Source organism: Bufo gargarizans, chromosome 9 (genome assembly GCF_014858855.1).
Source record: "Bufo gargarizans isolate SCDJY-AF-19 chromosome 9, ASM1485885v1, whole genome shotgun sequence".
Classification (NCBI taxonomy): Eukaryota; Metazoa; Chordata; class Amphibia; order Anura; family Bufonidae; genus Bufo; species Bufo gargarizans.
In genome coordinates this window covers 192,552,105-192,573,545 of record NC_058088.1, presented here as the reverse complement: position 1 = coordinate 192,573,545, position 21,441 = coordinate 192,552,105, and the positions used below count along the sequence as shown (strand labels likewise).

Here is a 21,441-nt window from a genome sequence, read left to right as displayed (position 1 = left end):
TCCCGCCCCCACATCCGGCAGTGCTGTCAGTAGAGAGCCGCATACTTGTGGACTCAGAGCTATCCGAGCTCTTCCGCAAAGGGGCCATAGAGCCGGCTCCGGCATCCACTGGTGCGATAATCAGCAACATTTTCTTGGTGGCGAAAAAAGGGGGCCAGCTTCGGCCCGTCATCAATTTACGCGCTCTCAACGCGTTCGTCAGGTACCGCCATTTCAAGATGGAGGGCATCCATCTCCTGCGGGACCTGCTTCAGGTGGGCGATTGGATGGTCAAGTTGGACCTGAAGGACGCGTATCTTACCGTCCCTGTCGAGGACGCGTCCAGGAACCTTCTATGTTTCCTTTGGAAGGACAGGATTTGGCGGTTTACATGCCTCCCTTTCGGCCTCTCTTCTGCTCCGTGGTGCTTCACCAAGCTGATGCGCCCTGCTATGGCCTGGCTGCGCAGTCGGGGAGTTCGTCTCATCGTCTATCTGGACGACATCCTGATCATGGCACAGGATCATGCAGTATTACTGAATCACCTTCGCTGGACAATGGATCTCCTGTCGGATCTGGGTTTCCTTCTCAATCAGGAGAAGTCCTGTCTCACCCCGGCTCGCGAGATGGAGTTCCTGGGGTTTCTGGTGGATTCCACGGCAGGGACTCTCAGCCTACCGCCGACCAAGGTCCGGTCCATTCGGAAGGAGTTGTGCAGAGCCAGGTCGTCTTCCCAGATCCCGTTGCGTCAACTAGCCAGGATCATAGGCCTTCTGGCTTCTTCCATCCAGGCGGTCTTCCCAGCCCCACTACACTACCGGGCCCTCCAGCGACTGAAGATTTTCCACCTCCGGAGGGGGGCTTCCTATGCGGATTGGATTTCCCTGGAAGAGGAAACCAAGGAGGAGCTATCCTGGTGGATCCACAATTTACAGGCTTGGAACGGCAAGGCTATTTTCGGTCATCGCCCGGACTTCATGGTGGATTCGGATGCCAGCCTGTCGGGCTGGGGAGCTCACTGCGAGGGGATCTCAACCGGAGGCGGCTGGTCAGCGGACGAAGCGGGATTCCATATCAATGCGCTGGAACTGTTGGTAGGTTCGTTCGCAATCAAGAGTTTCACGAGAGACACGGCCAGGGCTTGCATTCAACTTCGCATGGACAACGTGTCGGCAGTGCGTTACATCAACGGCATGGGCGGTACACGTTCCACCATCCTATCTCGGTTGGCGAAGGATTTCTGGGACTACTGTCTGGACAAGGAGTTGATCGTCTTGGCGGAATATCTTCCGGGCGTCCAGAACATTCGGGCAGATTGGAGCTCTCGATATCTCTCCGACTCCAGCGACTGGCAGTTAGATCCGGCAGTGTTCCGTTCCTTAACGTCTCTTTGGGGGCCTTGCTGTATCGACCTGTTTGCCTCCCGCCTGAACACGCAGCTGCCACGTTTCTACAGTTGGCGCCCGGACCCGGAGGCCGAGGCTGTGGACGCATTCCTACAGGATTGGTCGCGGGGTCTGCTTTACGCATTCCCCCCCTTTCAGCTGATCCCCAGGACCCTGATTCACGTACGCCGTCATTCAGCGGATCTGGTTCTGCTGGTCCCGTTTTGGACTTCCCAGTCGTGGTTTCCTCACCTTCTGGAAATGATGATGGAGACCCCGTACTTGCTCCCGACATCTCAGACTCTCCTCCGAGGTCCGAATCACCAGCTACATCCTCTCCTCCTGGACGGTTCTCTGCGCCTGTTGGCGTGTCGCATTTCAGGGGTCCCTGGGAGGTCCCGGGAGTTTCGGGAACAGCTAGAGTCCTGTTGGAGAACGCTTGGGCCCCAGGGACCAGAAGATCTTACAGATCTGCCTGGGGATCTTGGGATCGCTGGTGCGTGGCTAGGGACTTGGATCCCGTTTCGGCTCCTGTGACGGAGATCTTAGATTTCCTATCTTCTCTTTTCGACCAGGGCAAGGCATATCGCACGATCAGCCTTTTCAGGTCGGCCATTTCTGCGTCCCACCAGGGGTTTGACGGTACTCCTGCGGGGCAACATCCTTTGGTGTGCCGTCTATTGCGTGGCTCTCGGATGTCTCGGCCTCCTAGACCTAGATTTTCGGCTACTTGGGACGTGTCTTGTGTCCTCTCGTTTCTAACTTCTTGGCCTCAGAATTCAGACCTGTCCTTAAGGCAACTGTCGGCGAAGCTGGTCACTCTTTTCTGTCTAATTTCCTGCAAGCGGGTGTCTGACGTCCGGGCTTTGGATTATGATGCCCGCTCGTATACTCCGGAGGGGGTCTCCTTTGACATCTCTAGGAGGACCAAGTCTCACATACGCTCAGTCGCTTATCCGGCTTTCCCGGCCTCGCCTTCTCTCTGTCCGGTGGAATGTCTCAAGGAGTATGAAGCTCGCACTTCCATTCATCGATCACGGGAGTTTTCTCATCTTTTCCTCTCTACCATTCGTCCGTTTGCCCCGGTGACCACTCCCACGCTGGCCAGGTGGATGAAGTGGATCATGGAATTGGCGGGCGTGGACACTTCCATTTTTTCGGCGCATTCTGCTAGGGGGGCATCCGCTACCTCTTTGGCGGTGTCTGGCGCCAGGTTGGAGGACATTTTGAAGTTGGCGGACTGGTCCAGAGTGTCCACGTTCAGAGAATTTTACTTTCGGCCAGGTCCTCACGTTTTCTCATCAATCATTGAGAATTTGTCTTAACTTTGAACTCGCAATATGAGCCTCCGGGTCTTGTAATAAAATCAGGTGATTTTCCTATTTCATGACGTAAAGTCATGATTTTATTAAAGACACGGAGGCGAGTATTGCCCACCCTGAGTTCCCTCCCTATAGGTATGTTTATTATTCTGAATGATGTTTATTCTGCAGATAGTATTGATTTGTGTCATACACATGTTGTTCTTAACTCTATGAGTTTTTTTCCTGAGTAGGTTTGTTCGCAACCAGTTGATTTTGGATGCCATGTCCCAATTTTGTTACTGTCATTTTTCTGTTTTTTTCACCTTTTCAGGTTGAGACCGGCCCGGTGTGCGGTGTCTGTTGGTCTACGTCGTCGGCAGTTCGGTTCCGGCCGTTTGGTTGATGTGGACAAATCAAGGAGCATCCTTCGGCGCTGTTTCCGGCTCTTCCCGTTTCGCTTCCGGATGGAAGGCGGTTGTTGTTCCATGATGTTCTGGGACTCTTGGTTTTTCCGGTTCTGTTGGATGTTCGGTCTTGCGTTACAAAGAAAGAGGAGGATTTGCAGGCGGAGTGGCCTGTTATACTGGGACTATGGGGAGGGGCTGTTCAAATGTTCAATATTTATTTTTATCTTTGCTGCTATTGGTCAGAGTAAAGAAGGAGAATAGCAATACTCGCCTCCGTGTCTTTAATAAAATCATGACTTTACGTCATGAAATAGGAAAATCACCTGATTATACAGCCACCACTAGAGGGAGCTCACTACATACAGATTATACAGTCACCACTAGGAGATGCTCACTGTATGTAGTGAGCTCTCTCTGGTGGTGACTGTATAATCTCAGGGTGATACGTGGAGATGCTGAGTGTTTCTCCTTTCTGGCACATACATAGAGGGTGGGATCCCGTGGGGGTCATTGGGGGTGAATCAGGCTCCTATGGGTGAAGGAAGTACTTGGGCAGCGATACCCATAGGTAATGGTTAGAACAATCTGACTGATTTCATAGAGCAGTAACTTCATTACAGTAGTTCCATTTACTGACAGCAATCAGAGTGTTGGAGGCTTTTCAGTCCTCCATTTCTGACAGAGTGGGCACCCTCATTCTCAGGACTGACACCCAGCAGACGGGACCTCTGAGCACCTTCGTATTGATCCCCAGCTCTCGGCTTTCCCAGGAACGAGGTCAGGACGAGGATTATCCTCATTTATTCATCGGCTGCAGATCGTTAAAAGGGACTTAAGAAATATCTTTATAATGAAGACAAGAAGGAGATCGCGGCTCTGTTGCTGCTGAGAGGGGGGGGGGGGGGGGCGCAGTATGAGGCCAATGTACAAATATTCTGCTTCAATTTAGACTAGAAATGAGACCCCATGAACAGGGGCCCCTATTAAACTCAACCAGTGACCGCTCCCCCCCCCTCCCAATAGCCCTACATTACCCATACATCTCATAGACTACATAGAGAGCGACTGCGCATGAGCGAGCGCTTCTCTGCTGGGAACGGGCACCTTCATTGTCCCAATCAGTAGGGGCTGCGTTTACAATGCTTTAGGCCTCCTGCACACGGCCGTATGGGTTTGCGGTCCGTTTTAAATGGATCCGTTTTTTTGTTTCAGTAGTGTTTCCGTTCCGTTTGGTTTCCATTTGTGATCCGTTTTTTGTGTATTGCATACAATAATGTTTAAACAGTAATTTTCGCAAAAAACGGAACGGATACGGAAGACATACGGATGAATTCTGCATGCATTCCGTTTTTTTTTTTGCGGAACCATTGACTTGAATGGAGCCATTGAACGTGATTTGCGTGCAATAATAGGACATGTTCTATCCTTGAACGGAAATACGAAAACGGAAGGCATACGGAGTACCTTCTGTTTTTTTTTTTAAGATCCATTAAAACTAATGGTTTCCGTATACGGAGCGCAAAAAAAACAGAACAGAAATGGAAAAAAAAATGTTCGTGTGCAGGAGGCCTTAGAGCTGCATTTGCAATACTTCAGAGCTGCATTCACAATTCTCCAGAGCTGCAATTACAATACCTCAGAGCTGAATTTGCAGTGCTTCAGAGCTGTATTTACTATTCACCAGAGCTACATTCACAATGCTTCAGAGCTGTATTTACATTATCTCCAAGCTGAATTCACAGAGCTTCAGAGCTGCATTCACAATTCTGTAAAGTTGCAGTTACAATAGCTGAGAACTGCATTTACACTACTTCAGCGCTACATGCAGAAGGACACGACCACATCCGTCCTGCAAATCTCAGATCCACAAAAAATAGAGATGTAGTCCTGGCGCCATCAGCATTTTATCTACGGACCCGCTGTTGTCAAGGGGTCTGTGGTCTGTGTTTTGCAGACATGTTCTACCTTTTTGGGGAACGGACATACGGATGTAGAAAACACATGGATGATCCCTATCCGTATGTCCGTTCCACAAAAAGATAGAACATGTCCTATACTTTTCTGGAAAATGCAGTCTGCGGACCCGTTCAAGTCAATGGCTCTGCAAAAAATGTGAATGCAACACGGACCGCAAAACGGATACAGCTGTGTGCATGGGGCCTAATTCTGCAGAAGTCTCCCAGCATTCCCTTCTTGTTCAGTGTCTGCATATAGATTTCTGGGAGGTGCAGTGACCTGATGCAGGTAAATGACCCCCTGTATATAGGCGATCAGACAATCTGTTGGGGCGCTGTCTGTCCACAAGCTTGCTGACTATTTTCAAGAACAACCAGCAGAATTGTGAGTGCAGCTCTGGAGACGACACTTGGGCTGCTTGCAGAGGTTGGTCTTAAAAGCAACATGTACATGTATGTCTGCGGCAGAAATCGGATGTGTTGCATAAGGATAAGCCCCATCGTCCACCTACCTCTCTCTACAGCTGATTTTTATGCAGAGAAATATTTGTAACATGTGAACAGTATCCCAGAAACCCCATTCGTCCGGCACCTGCGAATGGACATCAATTATAGCTCTCCTCGGGGTTGTCACCCAGCTTTCCGAGCTTCCTGAATGTCCAGTGCCCCCACATTATTACATATCTGGGTGGCAGCCCTCCTGGGGTGGTAGGTGTCAAATCAATGCCTTGTCCTGGTAGAATATGAGGAGCCATCATTTGTCGTGGCTTCTCGGAGGTGACACGGGGGTATAATGAGATCATTACTGGAGATGTCACTAAGGTAACGGGCTCGACGGATTAGAGGACCTTGGGGCATTGCAGCTCCGGCCTTTTTAAGAGCCTCTGAGGGGGCTGACATGAGGCAGAGAGGCACCGGTCGAAGCCGAGAATGGGCAACCCGGAGATGAAGGCTTTGGCGTCCTCGTCCTACGATGCCAAGACTTTGCGGAAGCTGGGCCAGACCGTCCTGCAGCACACCTCGGCCCACGGGATTCCCAACATCTTCCGCTCCCGCCACTGGTTCCGCCGCCTGGTCTGGCTGTTCTTTGTGAGCTTCGCCCTGTGCTGCGCCCTCTGGCAGTGCACCGAGATGGTCATGAACTACTACACCTACCCGTCCCACGAGAAGATCATGCTCATCTCCAGCGCCAAGCTCAAGTTCCCGGCCGTCACCATCTGCAACCTGAACAGCGTGAAGCTCTCCTCCATCAACAGGAGCTTCACCATGTCCACCTCCCTGCAGGTGCGAACGGCGCCCCCAAACGGGTCACACATGAGAGTACCGACTGTGGGTCTGTCCGCGTGCAACTGGAAAACATGGCGGTCAGAACGGACGTCCTATTTACCCCATGACATTTTACGAGGGGCGCTGTATGGCAGCACTGGTTACCTACATGTGGTATGGCGCCATACTGCGCAGCGTTACCCGTGACAATTTTAGGAAAAGTCACTGCCATGTTGATGCTGGAAACTATCTGAAAACCTGTCCTGGCCTAATTCTTCTCACAGCTGAGGGTTTGTTACAACTGTATCCAGTGTAGATAATCCTCTGATACAAATTACCTGCACTGATACATTGTAACAAGTCAGAATAGGCCGCTGATGCGTTTTGCTCACAGAGGACTGTCTAGACTGGATACACTTGTAACAAACCCTCAGCTGTGAGAAAGGAATTGGAGAGGATGTTGCTATTCGCTGACAGCAAGCAGTGACCGTCCATGTTTTTTTTTTTCCCCCCCAGGACTCCGGCTTGGAACTGATGCACCGCAGAAACCGCTCGTACGTTAACGTGTCGTCCGAATATCAAGATGAGAGTGTCCAGTACGCCAGCGCCTTCAACAGGTTCGCCTCGGAGTTTAACCAGCTGATGGAGGAGCAGAAGGTGGAGATGGGGCACCAGCTGGACGACATGCTGATCTTCTGTAACTTCCACGGGCAGGAGTGCAACGCCAGGTACAGCCGGGGGGAGAGGAGCCCTGCACGTCGTATGATGTGCTCAGGGGGCCCTGGGTTCCCGGGATTGGGGGCCCCATTGCTGGATGACTCCCATTGGGATGGAGGGGGGCATGTGGGCATCCTCTGCTGCCCAATTGCCCATCTGACCACATGGTTATAGAGCGGGGTGAGCATGAGGATAGCCTGTCCAAATCCGCACCCTGCAGAGCCCTGGTCCGAGTCAGATCTGTTCCTGGGAAAGTTGTGTGACGACTCCTGTGGGAAGTGAAATGTTGGCCCTATTGGCAGAGCAGTAGCCGATTCTACGTGATCCACTCCCTGCGCCCAGGTCACCGCGCAGGACTGCGGGAAAGCTGGGTGGGGGCTGTAATACTGTAATACTGAAGGTATAATGCTCCACCCATTCTGCCTGTGTCAGCGATTCCTTCTCATGGGTGTCAGACCTACGCCGGCCGCTCCCGCTTCCCTTCGCGAGTGACTCCGTCCGCTTCCCCTCTGATCTTTTACAGCGCTCCTTTAATCACCTGACACTTCAGAAGTCGCCGCCGATGGCGTCATTATAGAACGTACGCCGCTACCGGTCGTAATAATGGGATTAAAGGGCTTCTGCTGAGATGGTGGAGGGGTGACACCTGCTAGGTTGGTGGGGGTCCGACCGCTGGCCGTCCCATAGAGCGTAATAGAGTGGGGCACACAGGACCCTCGTCCTCTGCAGGACAGGAGGAATCATTGTATAATGGAACCTTCTCATATACCTTCAATTCTCGGCATTTGCAAGATCTCTGCTTGCTGTCAGTGAAAAGTAACATTATTGTCTACAATGCAGAGGTTCAAGAAACTATATAAGGCCTCCTGCACACAAACTTATTTTTTTCCCGTTTACGGGCCGTTTTTTGCGTTCCAAATACGGTCCGTATACAGAACCACTCATTTCAATGGTTCCAGAAAAAAAATAACGGAATGTCCTCTGCATGCATTCCGTTTCTGTATTTCCTTTCCGTTGAAAGATAGAACATGTCCTATTATTGCCCGCAAATCACGATCCGTAGCTCCATTCAAGTCAATGGGTCTGCAAAAAAAAGGAACACATACGGAAATGCATCCGTATCTGTTCCGTTTTTTGCGGAACCATCTATTGAAAATGTTATGCCCAGACAAATTTTTTCTATGTAATTACTGTATACTGTATATGCCATACGGAAAAACAGAACGGAAACACAACAGAAACAAAAAACGGAACAACGGATCAGTTTAAAACAGACCGCAAAACACTGAAAAAGCTATACGGTCCTGTACAGGAGGCGTTAGGCCGTACCGTTTTTTGCGGTCCGCAAACCGCGGTGCCGCAAAAAACGGAAGCCGCCATTGTTGCCTTCCGCAATTTGCGGAATGGGCGCCGGCAATATAAATGCCTATTCTTGTCCGCAAAGCACGGACAATTTAGGACATGTAATATTTTTTTTGCGGGGCCGTGGAACGGAGTAATGGCTGCGGACAGCACACGGAGCGCTGTACGCATCTTTTGCGGCCCCATTAAAGTGAATAGGTCCGCTTCCGAGCTGCCAAAACGGCGACTCAGATGCGGACCCAAACAACGGTCGTATGCAGGAGGCCTTAAGCTGATAATTCTCACAGCTGAGGGTTTGTAACAGTTGTATCCGGTCTACACAATCAGCTGCAAACAAAACATCTCAGGACTCCAGACTGATACATTGTAACAAAGCAATGCGCATGTATTCAGCTTTGGCAGAAGTGTCTAGACCGGATACAACTGTAGCAAAATAGGGTAAATAGAAATGTTTCCATAAGGCTAGTTTCACACTAGCGTTCGTCGGTCCGCTCGTGAGCTCCGTTTGAAGGGGCTCACGAGCGGACCCGAACGCCTCCGTCCAGCCCTGATGCAGTCTGAATGGATGCGGATCCGCTCAGACTGCATCAGTCTGGCGGCGTTCAGCCTCCGCTCCGCTCGCCCCGGCATGGACAGGCGGACAGCTGAACGCTGCTTGCAGCGTTCGGGTGTCCGCCTGGCCGTGCGGAGGCGTGCGGATCCGTCCAGACTTACAATGTAAGTCAATGGGAACGGATCCGCTTGAAGAGGTCACCATATGGCTCAATCTTCAAGCGGATCCGTCCGCCATTGACTTTACATTGAAAGTCTGAACGGATCCGCTCAGGCATCTTGCGCACTTAGAAAATTTTCTAAGTTATTAATGCAGACGGATCCGTACTGAACGGAGCCTCCGTCTGCATTATTACGATCGGATCCGTTCAGAACTAGTGTGAAAGTAGCGGAATCCATAACGCGAATCTTCGATAACCAGAACTTTAGACGCCGAACACAAGTTCGCTCAACACTAGACATGTCTGATAGTTTGTTACAATGTATCAGCCTGGAGCTCGCAGACGATATACATATTCGGGTGTCCCCACTATTGGGGCGCTCGGGTCTCGTTTTGTGACTTCTCCTCTTTTCTTCCAGTTTTTTCTCCAGTTTCATTAACTATAAATTCGGGAACTGCTACACGTTCAACTCCCAGAAGCCGACAGATTACCGCGGGAACCCGACGAGCACGCAGCCGCTCAACATCACCAAAGCGGGGTTCATGTACGGTGAGTGGCGGGGATCTACCCCAGGGGAGCAGAGGACACAGGGTAGCAGTACGTCTGCTTCTGGGAAAGCTGGGTTACACAGGTGACAACCACAGAAGGACCTGAAATAGCGTATTGGTTGTCGTTCCCAGAAACGGATAAGACTAAGAAATGGCGGAACAGTAAAGCTGGGATGCTTGGCTGTCCCTGACTTTAGGTGACTACCCTTTGGGAGCTGCTGTGGCGGCCATTGTGGGTGTCAATCACGAGTCATTATCACCACTAACGAGGGGGCCGAGGGCTGTAAATCCAGAAGTCCCTAATGAGCAGGAGATGGCGGTGTCATTAGCAGTAATGAGCTGTGCAGCTCCATCACACCGAGCCGACGCGCAGTTCTAGAAGGTTCTGGAGCATCTCACTGTCCAGAACATACACCAACATGTAAAGTGCCCACATCTGTACAAAAAAAGGGCTGTGGCTGGTACTGTAAGGGGCATTGTGGCTGGTACTGTCAGGGGCACTGTGGCTGAAACTGTAAGGGGCATTGTGGCTGGTACTGTGAGGAGCACTATGGTTGGTGCTGTCAGGAGCACTGTGGCTGAAACTGTAAGGGGCATTGTGGCTGGTACTAAAAGGGGCACTATGGTTGGTGCTGTCAGGAGCACTGTGGCTGAAACTGTAAGGGGCATTGTGGCTGGTACTAAAAGGGGCACTATGGTTGGTGCTGTCAGGAGCACTGTGGCTGAAACTGTAAGGGGCATTGTGGCTGGTACTAAAAGGGGCACTATGGTTGGTGCTGTCAGGAGCACTGTGGCTGAAACTGTAAGGGGCATTGTGGCTGGTACTAAAAGGGGCACTATGCTTGGTACTGTAAGGGACGTTGTAGCCAGTTCTGTAGCGGGCACTATGGTTGGTACTGTAAGGAGCACTATGGCTGGTACTGTAAGGGGCATTGTGGCTGGTACTGTAAGCGGCATTGTGGCTGGTACTGTGAGGAGCACTATGGTTGGTGCTGTCAGGAGCACTGTGGCTGAAACTGTAAGGGGCATTGTGGCTGGTACTAAAAGGGGCACTATGGTTGGTGCTGTCAGGAGCACTGTGGCTGAAACTGTAAGGGGCATTGTGGCTGGTACTAAAAGGGGCACTATGCTTGGTACTGTAAGGGACGTTGTAGCCAGTTCTGTAGCGGGCACTATGGTTGGTACTGTAAGGAGCACTATGGCTGGTACTGTAAGGGGCATTGTGGCTGGTACTGTCAGGGGCACTGTGGCTGAAACTGTAAGCGGCATTGTGGCTGGTACTGTGAGGAGCACTATGGTTGGTGCTGTCAGGAGCACTGTGGCTGAAACTGTAAGCGGCATTGTGGCTGGTACTAAAAGGGGCACTATGGTTGGTACTGTAAGGAAATATAGTTGGTGCTATAAAGGGCATTGTTGCTGAAACTCTAATGGGAATTGTGGTTTGTACTAAAAGGGGCATTATGGTTGGTACTGTAAGGGTACTATGCTTGGTGCTGTACGGGGGTACTGTAAGGGGGATTCTGGCTCGTACTGTGTGGGGGCACTGTGGCTGGTACTGGGTCACTATGGTTGGTGCTGTAAGGGGCACTATGGCTTATACTGTATGGGGGATACTGGTAGTTACTGTATGGGGGCACTAAGTTCTGTATAAAGGGACACTGGCTGGTACTGTATGAGGGATTCTAGCTGGTACTGTATGGGGGCACTGTGACTGGTACTGTAGGGATTCTGGCTGGTACTGTATGGGGGCACTATGGCTGTTACTATATGGGGGTACTGTGACTAGTATTGTATAGGGGCACTGTGACTGGTACTGTTTGGGGGCACTATTGCTGGTACTCTATGGGGCACTGTGGCTAGTACTGTATGGGGGCACTGTGGCTAGTACTGTATGGGGCACAATGGTTGGTGCTGTATGAGTGACACTGGCTGGTACTGTAAGGGGTACTGTGACTGGTACTGTATGGGGGATTCTGACTGGTACTGTAAGGGGTACTGTGACTGGTACTGTATGGGGGATTCTGGCTGGTACTGTATGGGGCACTGTGACTGGTACTGTATGGGGGATTCTGACTGGTACTGTAAGGGGTACTGTGACTGGTACTGTATGGGGGATTCTGACTGGTACTGTAAGGGGTACTGTGACTGGTACTGTATGGGGGATTCTGGCTGGTACTGTAAGGGGTACTGTGACTGGTACTGTATGGGGGATTCTGGCTGGTACTCTATGGGGCACTGTGGCTAGTACTGTATGGGGGCACTGTGGCTAGTACTGTATGGGGCACAATGGTTGGTGCTGTATGAGTGACACTGGCTGGTACTGTAAGGGGTACTGTGACTGGTACTGTATGGGGGATTCTGACTGGTACTGTAAGGGGTACTGTGACTGGTACTGTATGGGGGATTCTGACTGGTACTGTAAGGGGTACTGTGACTGGTACTGTATGGGGGATTCTGGCTGGTACTGTAAGGGGTACTGTGACTGGTACTGTATGGGGGATTCTGGCTGGTACTGTATGGGGCACTGTGACTGGTACTGTATGGGGGATTCTGGCTGGTGCTGTAAGGGGCACTGTGACTGCTACTGTATGGGAGATTCTGGCTGGTACTGTATGGGGGCACTTTGGCTGGTACTGTATGGGGGATTCTGACTGGTACTGTATGGGGGATTCTGGCTGGTACTGTATGGGGGATTCTGGCTGATACTATGTGGGGGCCTTGTGACTGGTACTTTAAGGGGTAGGGCTAGGCACAGAAGAAATGGGTAAGTGGGTATATGATAGACATGGGGCAGGCTCTGTTGTCCACATTTTGGATGTTGGCACTGACCCGCCTGTGTGCCCGGCAGGTCTGCACCTGGAGCTGTTCATTCAGCAGATGGAATATGTGAGGGACATAACGCACTCCGCGGGCATCCGCCTCCTCATCCACGACCAGGCCCAGATGCCATTCCCTGAGGATGAAGGTGTCAATGTGCCACCTGGATTTGAGACTGATATCGGCATGATGAAGGTAACAGAGGGCCTTAAAGGGCCAGCGTCACACAAGAAATCAGCACCATGGTGATTTATAGTACTGTATCCTCTGGGGCAGAAGAGACTTAAGGGCCCCCTCTGACACAAGGGCCCGGATGTACGCCCTCTAGTTACACTACCCTTACAGGACTGATGGGTAAAGCCAGAAGCTTTAGATCCTGGTCTTTATAAACAATAAGATGTGATTCTCACTACTGACCACTAGACGGCGCCCTAGCAGCACGCACCCACATTATACACTGTATGATGGCGATTATATTATTATTACGGACGGTTTGTTTTTGCAGATTCACATTGACAGGCTGAAATCACCGTACATAAGTCGGTGCACAGACGGGGAGGACATCAAGAACTTCTATAAGGACGTGTACGGATCTGGGTACACTCGAGAGGTCAGCTTGTCCTGCAAGACGTGGCAGTCAGGAGGGAGTGACAGCATGGTAGACTGTGTTACAGCGCCCAACCAGTAATGCATAGCCTGCATGGCTCCACACCTGTCCATAGGTTGTGTCTGGTACTGCAGCGCAGCTTCATAGACGTAAAAGAAGATGAGCTGCAATACCAGGCGCAGACTGTGGGCAGGGGTGGGGCTGTTTTTGGAACTACAGAGAGACCCTAGAACCCGGGTGGGTACAACAAGGGACCGTCCGCTCATGTCCCCAAATACTGGCCAAGAAACTCCTCAGGGTGGGGGAGGCTAAACACAAGGAGAGTGATGGGTGCCATGAAAGAGCATCGGCGGGACGCCGGGGAGGAGTGCGGGCGAGTGACTGTCACACAGAGTGATTACACAAACGCTGGCTGTGCCACCTGGCACTGCATACTGCCCACTGCACACCTGGTCCTGCTGTGCCGTCCTCCACAGAGGCAGCGCTGTACTGCCCTCTGCAGGTGACACCCTGCTGCACCTACCGTGGAGCGGTGCCACAGAGAGGACTAGGACAGGGTGACCCACTCAGGAGCAGCTCGCGCTCCTGCCCTCTGCCCTCCTCCATTGTGTCACCGTCTGCAGCTGCCATCTGATCACAGGTCAGCCACATGTTAGTCACCCCCCCTCCCTATACTGGTCTTGTTGGTCACCCTCCCTCCCTATACTGGTCATGTTGGTCACCCCCCTCCCTATACTGGTCATGTTGGTCACCCCCCTCCCTATACTGGTCATGTTGGTCACCCCCCCTCCCTATACTGGTCATGTTGGTCACCCTCCCTCCCTATACTGGTCATGTTGGTCACCCCCCTCCCTATACTGGTCATGTTGGTCACCCCCCTCCCTATACTGGTCTTGTTGGTCACCCTCCCTCCCTATACTGGTCATGTTGGTCACCCCCCTCCCTATACTGGTCATGTTGGTCACCCCCCCTCCCTATACTGGTCATGTTGGTCACCCTCCCTCCCTATACTGGTCATGTTGGTCACCCCCCTCCCTATACTGGTCATGTTGGTCACCCCCCCTCCCTATACTGGTCATGTTAGTCACCCCCCTCCCTATACTGGTCATGTTGGTCACCCTCCCTCCCTATACTGGTCATGTTGGTCACCCTCCCTCCCTATACTGGTCATGTTGGTCACCCCCCCTCCCTATACTGGTCATGTTGGTCACCCTCCCTCCCTATACTGGTCATGTTGGTCACCCCCCTCCCTATACTGGTCATGTTGGTCACCCTCCCTCCCTATACTGGTCATGTTGGTCACCCCCCCCCCTATACTGGTCAAGTTGGTCACCCTCCACCCTATACTGGTCATGTTGGTCACCCCCCTCCCTATACTGGTCATGTTAGTCACCGCCCTCCCTATACTGGTCATGTTGGTCACCCTCCCTCCCTATACTGGTCATGTTGGTCACCCCCTCCCTATACAGGTCATGTTGGTCACCCTCCCTCCCTATACTGGTCATGTTGGTTACCCCCCTCCCTATACTGGTCATGTTGGTCACCCTCCCTCCCTATACTGGTCATGTTGGTCACCCCCCTCCCTATACTGGTTGTGTTAGTCACCCCCCTCCCTATACTGGTCATGTTGGTCACCCTCCTCCCTATACTGGTCATGTTGGTCACGCTCCCTCCCTATACCTGTCGTGTTGGTCACCACCCTCCCTATACTGGTCGTGTTAGTCACCCCCATCCCTATACTGGCCTTGTTGGTCACCCTCCCTCCCTATACTGGTCATGTTGGTCACGCTCCCTCCCTATACCCATCGTGTTGGTCACCACCCTCCCTATACTGGTCTTGTTGGTCACCCCTCTCCCTATACTGGTCATGTTGTTCACCCCCCTCCCTATACAGGTCATGTTGGTCACCCCTCTCCCTATACTGGTCATGTTGGTCACCCTCCCTCCCTATACTGGGCATGTTGGTCACCCTCCCTTCCTATACTGGTCATGTTGTTCACCCCCCTCCCTAAACTGGTCATGTTGGTCACCGCCCTCCCTATACCCGTCGTGTTTGTCACCCCCCTCCCTATACTGGTCATGTTGGTCACCCCTCTCCCTATACTGGTAACTGGTCATGTTGTTCACCCCCCCTCCCTATACTGGTCATGTTGGTCACCCCTCTCCCTATACTGGTCATGTTGGTCACCCTCCCTCCCTATACTGGTCATGTTGGTCATCCTCCCTTTCTATACTGGTCATGTTGTTCACCCCCCTCCCTAAACTGGTCATGTGGGTAACCCCCCCTCCCTATACTGGTCATGTTGGTCACCCTCCCTTCCTATACTGGTCATGTTGGTTACCCCCTCCCTATACTGGTCATGTTGGTCACCCCCCCTCCCTATACTGGTCATGTTGGTCACCCTCCCTTCCTATACTGGTCATGTTGGTCACCCCCTCCCTATACTGGTCATGTTGGTCACCCCCCCTCTCTATACTGGTCATGTTGGTCACCCCCCCTCCCTATACTGGTCACCCTCCCTTCCTATACTGGTCATGTTGGTCACCCCCCTCCCTATACTGGTCATGTAGGTCACCCTCCCTCCCTATACTGGTCATGTTGGTCACCCCCCACCATATACTTGATGTGTTGGTCACCCCCCCTCGTTAAGTGAGTGCCCGCTGGCGTTGACCTTGCTGTCCATGTTTTTCAGGCCTGCAAACGGACATGTGCCCAGCAGAACATCATTGACAACTGTGGCTGCATTCACTGGGAGTTTGCTCATCCCAAGAATTCGGAGCACCCCAAGTGCAATCTCAGCAACGTCGTCGCCCGTGAGTCCCTTTTACTTTTCATTCAGTTATGGTCTCTGTTGCTCTCTGTTATCAGCCAGTCTGATCGCTCCTCCATTCTACGCACTTTGATGGTTGCGTCTTCTGCCTCCAGGTGACTGCGTGAAGCTCTACGAATTTAAATTTGCGCACGACGAATTGAACTGCCACTGCCCCCTACAGTGCAAGTAAGTGAACGTCACCCGTCAAATTCATTGGTACAGTGGTCTCCAGCCTGTGGTTCTCCAACTGTTGCGAAACTACAGCTCCTAGTATGTGGGGCTGCTGGGAATTGTAGTTTAAAAACAGCTGGACAGAGCCAGGGGTCAGCGGGAGCTCTCATAGGGGTTATCATCCAGCTTTTCCAGAGCCCTAAAAGGCAATTGAGGTGGTTTTACCATGTCTTTGCTTCTTGCAGACCCTTCATCACAAGTATCACACTTCTCCACTGTGCTCATGTGTCGGTCTTTACTGTCATCCTAGCATTCAGTTCATGAAACAGGAGAGCGATAGGTCACATCCGGACACCTTCAGCCTTGTCAGCGCAGCCACAGAGCACATGACACGTTTCCTGTCTCTTTCCTGCTGATGCAGCTTTTTTGCCATTTCTGCTTTTCGGATTCACATGACGGCCCCGTCTAGAATTATACACGAGACCGAGTCATCTGTCTAATCATTCAGCTCATGCTACCAGACAGATTCGCCGTTCAGGAGTCTAGGAAAGCTGTATGATTACTGTAATTTATCCCTTATGGTTTTTCTGAAAAAAAATACATTTCCCAAAAATGTTTTTTCCCGCCGTCCACTTCTGTTTTTATTTTTTTTCTATTATTGGGAAAGTTGGGTGACAACCAACATGGCCACCATTATAGCTCCCACCAAGGATTGCTATCTGGCATTACTTCCGAGGCAGATTCCCAGTGCCTCTCTGTCCAGTGCCGATTTGCCAAAGTCCGTACTTATCCTCATGAATTCAGGTGCAAAATTAGTTCAGACCTAAAATTAAATCAGACCCAAAGATGGATCCAAAATTAAAGACCCCAGACCTAAAATTAACTCAGTCCTCAGACTAAACCCCAAATGAATTCAGACCCCAGCGTAGACCCCAAAGTTATTTCAAACCCGACTGAAAATTGATTCAGTGTTTAGACCAGACCCAAAATGAATTAAGACCCCAGACCGGACCCAAAAATAATCCAGGCCCAAAACCAGAACCAACATGAATGTAGACCACAGTCTAGACCCAAAAATTATTTCAGACCCTACCCAAAATCAGTTCAGCCCCTAGACCAGACCCAAATTCAGACTCCAGACCAGATCCAAATTCAGACCCCGGACCAGACCCAAATTCAGACCCCAGACCAGATTGAATAGTTAATTCAGACAAAAAAACAGAACAAATTCTGACTCCAGTCTAGACCGCAACATTATTTCAGACCCCAGACTAGACCCAAATATTATTCAGACTTAAACCTAGCCACAACATTATTTTGGACCCAAAATTAATTCAGTCCCCAGACCAAAACCTAACTGAATTCAGACCCCAGACCGGACCCAAAATAATCCAGGCCCGAAACCAGAACCAACATGAATTTAGACCACAGTCTAGACCCAAAAATTATTTCAGACCCTACCCAAAATCAGTTCAGCCCCCAGACCAGACCCAAATTCAGACCCCCAGACCAGACCCAAATTCAGACTCGAGACCAGATCCAAATTCAGACCCCAGACCAGACCAAAATTCAGACCCCAGACCAGACCCAAATTCAGACCCCAGACCAGACCTAAATTCAGACTCCAGACCAGACCCAAATTCAGACCCCAGACCAGACCCAAATTCAGACCCCAGACCAGACCCAAATTGAGACTCCAGACCAGACCAAAATTCAAACTCCAGACCAGACCCAAATTCAGACCCCAGACCAGACCCAAATTCAGACCCCAGACCAGACCCAAATTCAGACCCCAGACCAGATTGAAAAGTTAATTCAGACAAAAAAACAGAACAAATTCTGACTCCAGTCTAGACCCCAACATTATTTCAGACCCCAGACTAGACCCCAAATTGATTCAGACCTAAACCTAGGCACAACATTATTTTGGACCCAAAATTAATTCAGTCCCCAGACCAAACCCAAACTGAATTCAGACCCCAGACCGGACCCAAAATTAATCCAGGCCCAAAACCAGAACCAACATGAATTTAGACCACAGTTTAGACCCAAAATTTATTTCAGACCCTACTCAAAATCTGTTCAGCCCCAGACCAGACCCCAATTCAGACCCCAGACCAGACTAAAAAATTGATTCAGACAAAAAAAAACTGAACAAATTCAGACTGCAGTCTTGACTCCAACATTATTTCAGACCCCAGACTAGACCCAAAATTGATTCAGACCTAAACCTAGGCACAACATTATTTTGGTCCCAAAATTAATTCAGTCCTCAGACGAAACCCAAACTGAATTCAGACCCCAAACCAGACCTATAATTAATTAAGACCGCCCCCCCCAGACCAGACCCAAAATGAATACAAACCTAAAACCGGAGTCAAAATGAATTCAGACCCCAGACCAGACCTACTGTATAATGTAGTCGGAGCACGCACTACATCCTGATGCTGGCTGGTGTTAGGACCCAGTGCAGTGGTGCACGGGGCAGACTGGACCGCGGAGCGAGGAGTGGTGAGGACTGTCATGATGCACCGCTAACCTGTTTGTCCTTGTAACAGAGAGGAGATCTACGAGCTGACCGTGTCTGGATCCCAGTGGCCGTCCAGCGCTTTTATCGTAAGTGTCGTGTATTACCGGCGGGTACAGAGCGTGGCACATTGCATATCTCAGCTTCCTCGTGGCACCTGGCTGGGGAGCAGGAGGAGATCCGCCTGTAGGAACTGATGGGAGTATTTCTGTTTATAGGAGAACTTTGCCAAGGACCTTAAAGAGTGGGGAGGACAAATGAAAGACATAGCGGACAACCCGGCGCTGATCAGGTAGCTATCGCCCTCTGGACAGATTGACTGTGTTGGGATGAGCGACAGGAAGTGCAGAATTTGATTTGAGGGCCCGGCCCTTTAAGAATGTCGGCTTTGTCTTTCTCTTCTCCAGGGATAATTTTGTGAAGGTCGTGGTTTACTTCAAACAACTCAATTTCGAGATGATAGAAGAGGAGCCATCCATGACGGTGAGGACCAAGATAGACGCCATGGGTGGACGCGGGGCCCGGGGCTCCCAGTGGCTTGGCTATAAGGCTTGCACTTGTACAGACAGCAGTCACAACCGGGGCCCCAACATCAACATCATACTCAGGGGTGCACCTAGCCCTTACACTGCCCCTTCTTACCCCTACCTGGTGCCTCACCTCGCCTCATTGGCGGTGCACCCCCCCCTGCTCATACTCCACCTAGTGGCGCAATGGTGCAACAATGCAATTCTGCAAAAACTTTGCAGCTTTGGATGTGACTGTAGTATGGGCAAAATGGCTCAGCCTTCTATGTAGATACACACTGTGGTCTTAACTATCAGATCGAGGAGATCTGATTCCCGGACCGTGGTTGTCAAGAGTCCTGGGAAATGGACAGGACTGGGGTGGGGTTCGTGCAAATTTACCCAAAAGCAGGCACAGCGCCATCCACCGTATAGTGGCTGTGCTTGGTATTGCAGCTCAGTCCCATTCCCTGAAAGGTCATGTGACCGATCAATGTGACAACCAAAGAAGAGGCTGCAGTGCCCCCCAAACATCCGACTGGCGGGGGGCTGGGAGTCGGACCTCCGCCAATCAGGTAGATTATGAGTAGTTAAGTACCGGAAAGATCCCTTTAACCCTTTTTCGGATTTCTCTTTTTCGTTGCAGGAAATTAACCTCATCTCTAACATGGGGGGCTTGGTCGGCCTGTGGGTGGGCTTCTCGGTTTGCACCTTGGCTGAGTTCTTTGAGTTGCTGTTGGACGTCATTCTGCTCTTTATTCAGAGGTGCATCGGGACGGCGAACAAGAGGGGCTACTCCAACCCCTACATGCAGAAGCAGAGCCCCATCTACCTAAAGAAGACCACCAAGCTTTAAAGGGGGGGGGGACAATGAATGCAATGGATCTGATCCCACCCAGAACGCACAAGTGTACGCAGCCCAACCGCTGGCCAATGTCCAGTATAATAAGTGCACCCCGTATCCCCAATATCTCAAACTGAGGGGAATATTGACTGAGGATTGTGGTTTTGTTGCACATGCAAAACTACAGCTCCCATTCGGCTGTCAGGGCATGATGGGGGTTGTAGTTTTGCAACAACTGGAGAAGGGGAGAGAATATTAATCCACGTCTTTGAATTGAATCTCAAACTGTGCCTTCCTGCGACTTTGCCCTGACAGGGCCTGTGATGAGGTCGCACGGCGGCGCGCTCTTTATGCATTCTCATGGGCGCGCTTCGCACAGGACTCCGATGGCGCCCCAATGTCAATGCGGTAAAATGGCTAGATCCACCCGTTTTGTGTTCGTAGCGATGTCCTAGTGACCCTGACGGTAGCGCCTCCACGTTTGTCCACAGGACCGGATGATTGAGAGTTTAGTGTCATGCTGCGTATATTGTGAACCGAAATAAAGTCATTTATATACGTGGCCCCCGGGTGTGAGTGATATTAATCTTGGGGCCCTGTAATAACAGTAAAAATGGGGACCCTGCTATACCAAGACCACAAGTCATGGAAGGGTTAAAACGCTATTCTTTATCCTCACCTCCCTCATCCAGATCCCTCCGCTTTTCCAGGGGTGGTCGCTCACTCGGTGAAGGCGGGCCCCTCAGCTGCAGGGCCCCACAACGTTTAACATGCCTGTTACTCTAATTCCACAAGAATCTACACAAAAAAAAAAAAAAGTGTATGAACTTATTTTATGTCTTTTCTCCATTCCCATCCAAAGCTGCATTCAAAAATTCTGCTGGTTGCCCTTGGAAACAGTCAGCTGTTTGGCTCCACCCCTTTGACAGACAAGTGACCTAACAGTCTATGTCACCCGAGCTCCCACAATGCACTTCTGTTTGGTAACGGGAAACCAGCAGGATTCTGGATTTAGCTTTAGAGGTGAATAGAGCAGAAAACGCAGAGGATTTATATGGTGGACTTCCCCTTTAAACCCCTTCCCCCTGTACATTTCTCATGTGCTTAGATTATCTGCAAAACATGTTTTGGGAGAGGCGGGTTAGTCCTGCGCCCCCCGGGCACACAGCGGCCGCTCTCAGAGGTGGTGTTTGCACAGTCTGGATGTTGGCAGCCGCCCGCCCACCGCACACAGAGACCCCTGTATTCACTGCACAGCAAGAAGAAAAACACCTTCATCAGCGGCGTCAAAATCCTGAAAACACGAGACGCCGCCCCCTGCTGTCCGGGTGGTACTTCGCAATAAGGTCTTAGGGCTCGTGCTGCCGCACATACAACGGTCAGGGCCGACGCAAAGCTGGGGGGCAACCAATGTATTACAGGGGGCTCTGTGACTGGTACCTGGTGTCATGGGGCACTATGGCTGACTAGCATTATTATAGGGTCACTGTGGCTGACACTGTTATGGGGTCACTGTGTCT

The 21,441-nt window shown here is 51.1% G+C and overlaps 1 protein-coding gene across 1 annotated transcript in view; it reads left to right on the top strand.

The window, feature by feature from the left end:
• LOC122919377 (degenerin unc-8-like) overlaps nucleotides 1-20,450 on the top strand; it is a 78,049-nt gene extending 57,599 nt beyond the window's left edge. The window contains exons 2-11 of the mRNA XM_044268370.1: nucleotides 6,813-7,024; nucleotides 9,507-9,637; nucleotides 12,485-12,648; nucleotides 12,959-13,063; nucleotides 15,754-15,874; nucleotides 15,987-16,059; nucleotides 18,603-18,660; nucleotides 18,790-18,863; nucleotides 18,979-19,054; nucleotides 19,724-20,450. Coding sequence (XP_044124305.1) covers nucleotides 6,831-7,024; nucleotides 9,507-9,637; nucleotides 12,485-12,648; nucleotides 12,959-13,063; nucleotides 15,754-15,874; nucleotides 15,987-16,059; nucleotides 18,603-18,660; nucleotides 18,790-18,863; nucleotides 18,979-19,054; nucleotides 19,724-19,933 — 1,206 coding nt within the window. The 5' untranslated portion in view covers nucleotides 6,813-6,830 and the 3' untranslated portion in view covers nucleotides 19,934-20,450. The remainder of the gene's footprint in view (nucleotides 1-6,812; nucleotides 7,025-9,506; nucleotides 9,638-12,484; nucleotides 12,649-12,958; nucleotides 13,064-15,753; nucleotides 15,875-15,986; nucleotides 16,060-18,602; nucleotides 18,661-18,789; nucleotides 18,864-18,978; nucleotides 19,055-19,723) is intronic.
• The last annotated feature ends 991 nt before the right edge of the window (nucleotides 20,451-21,441 follow it).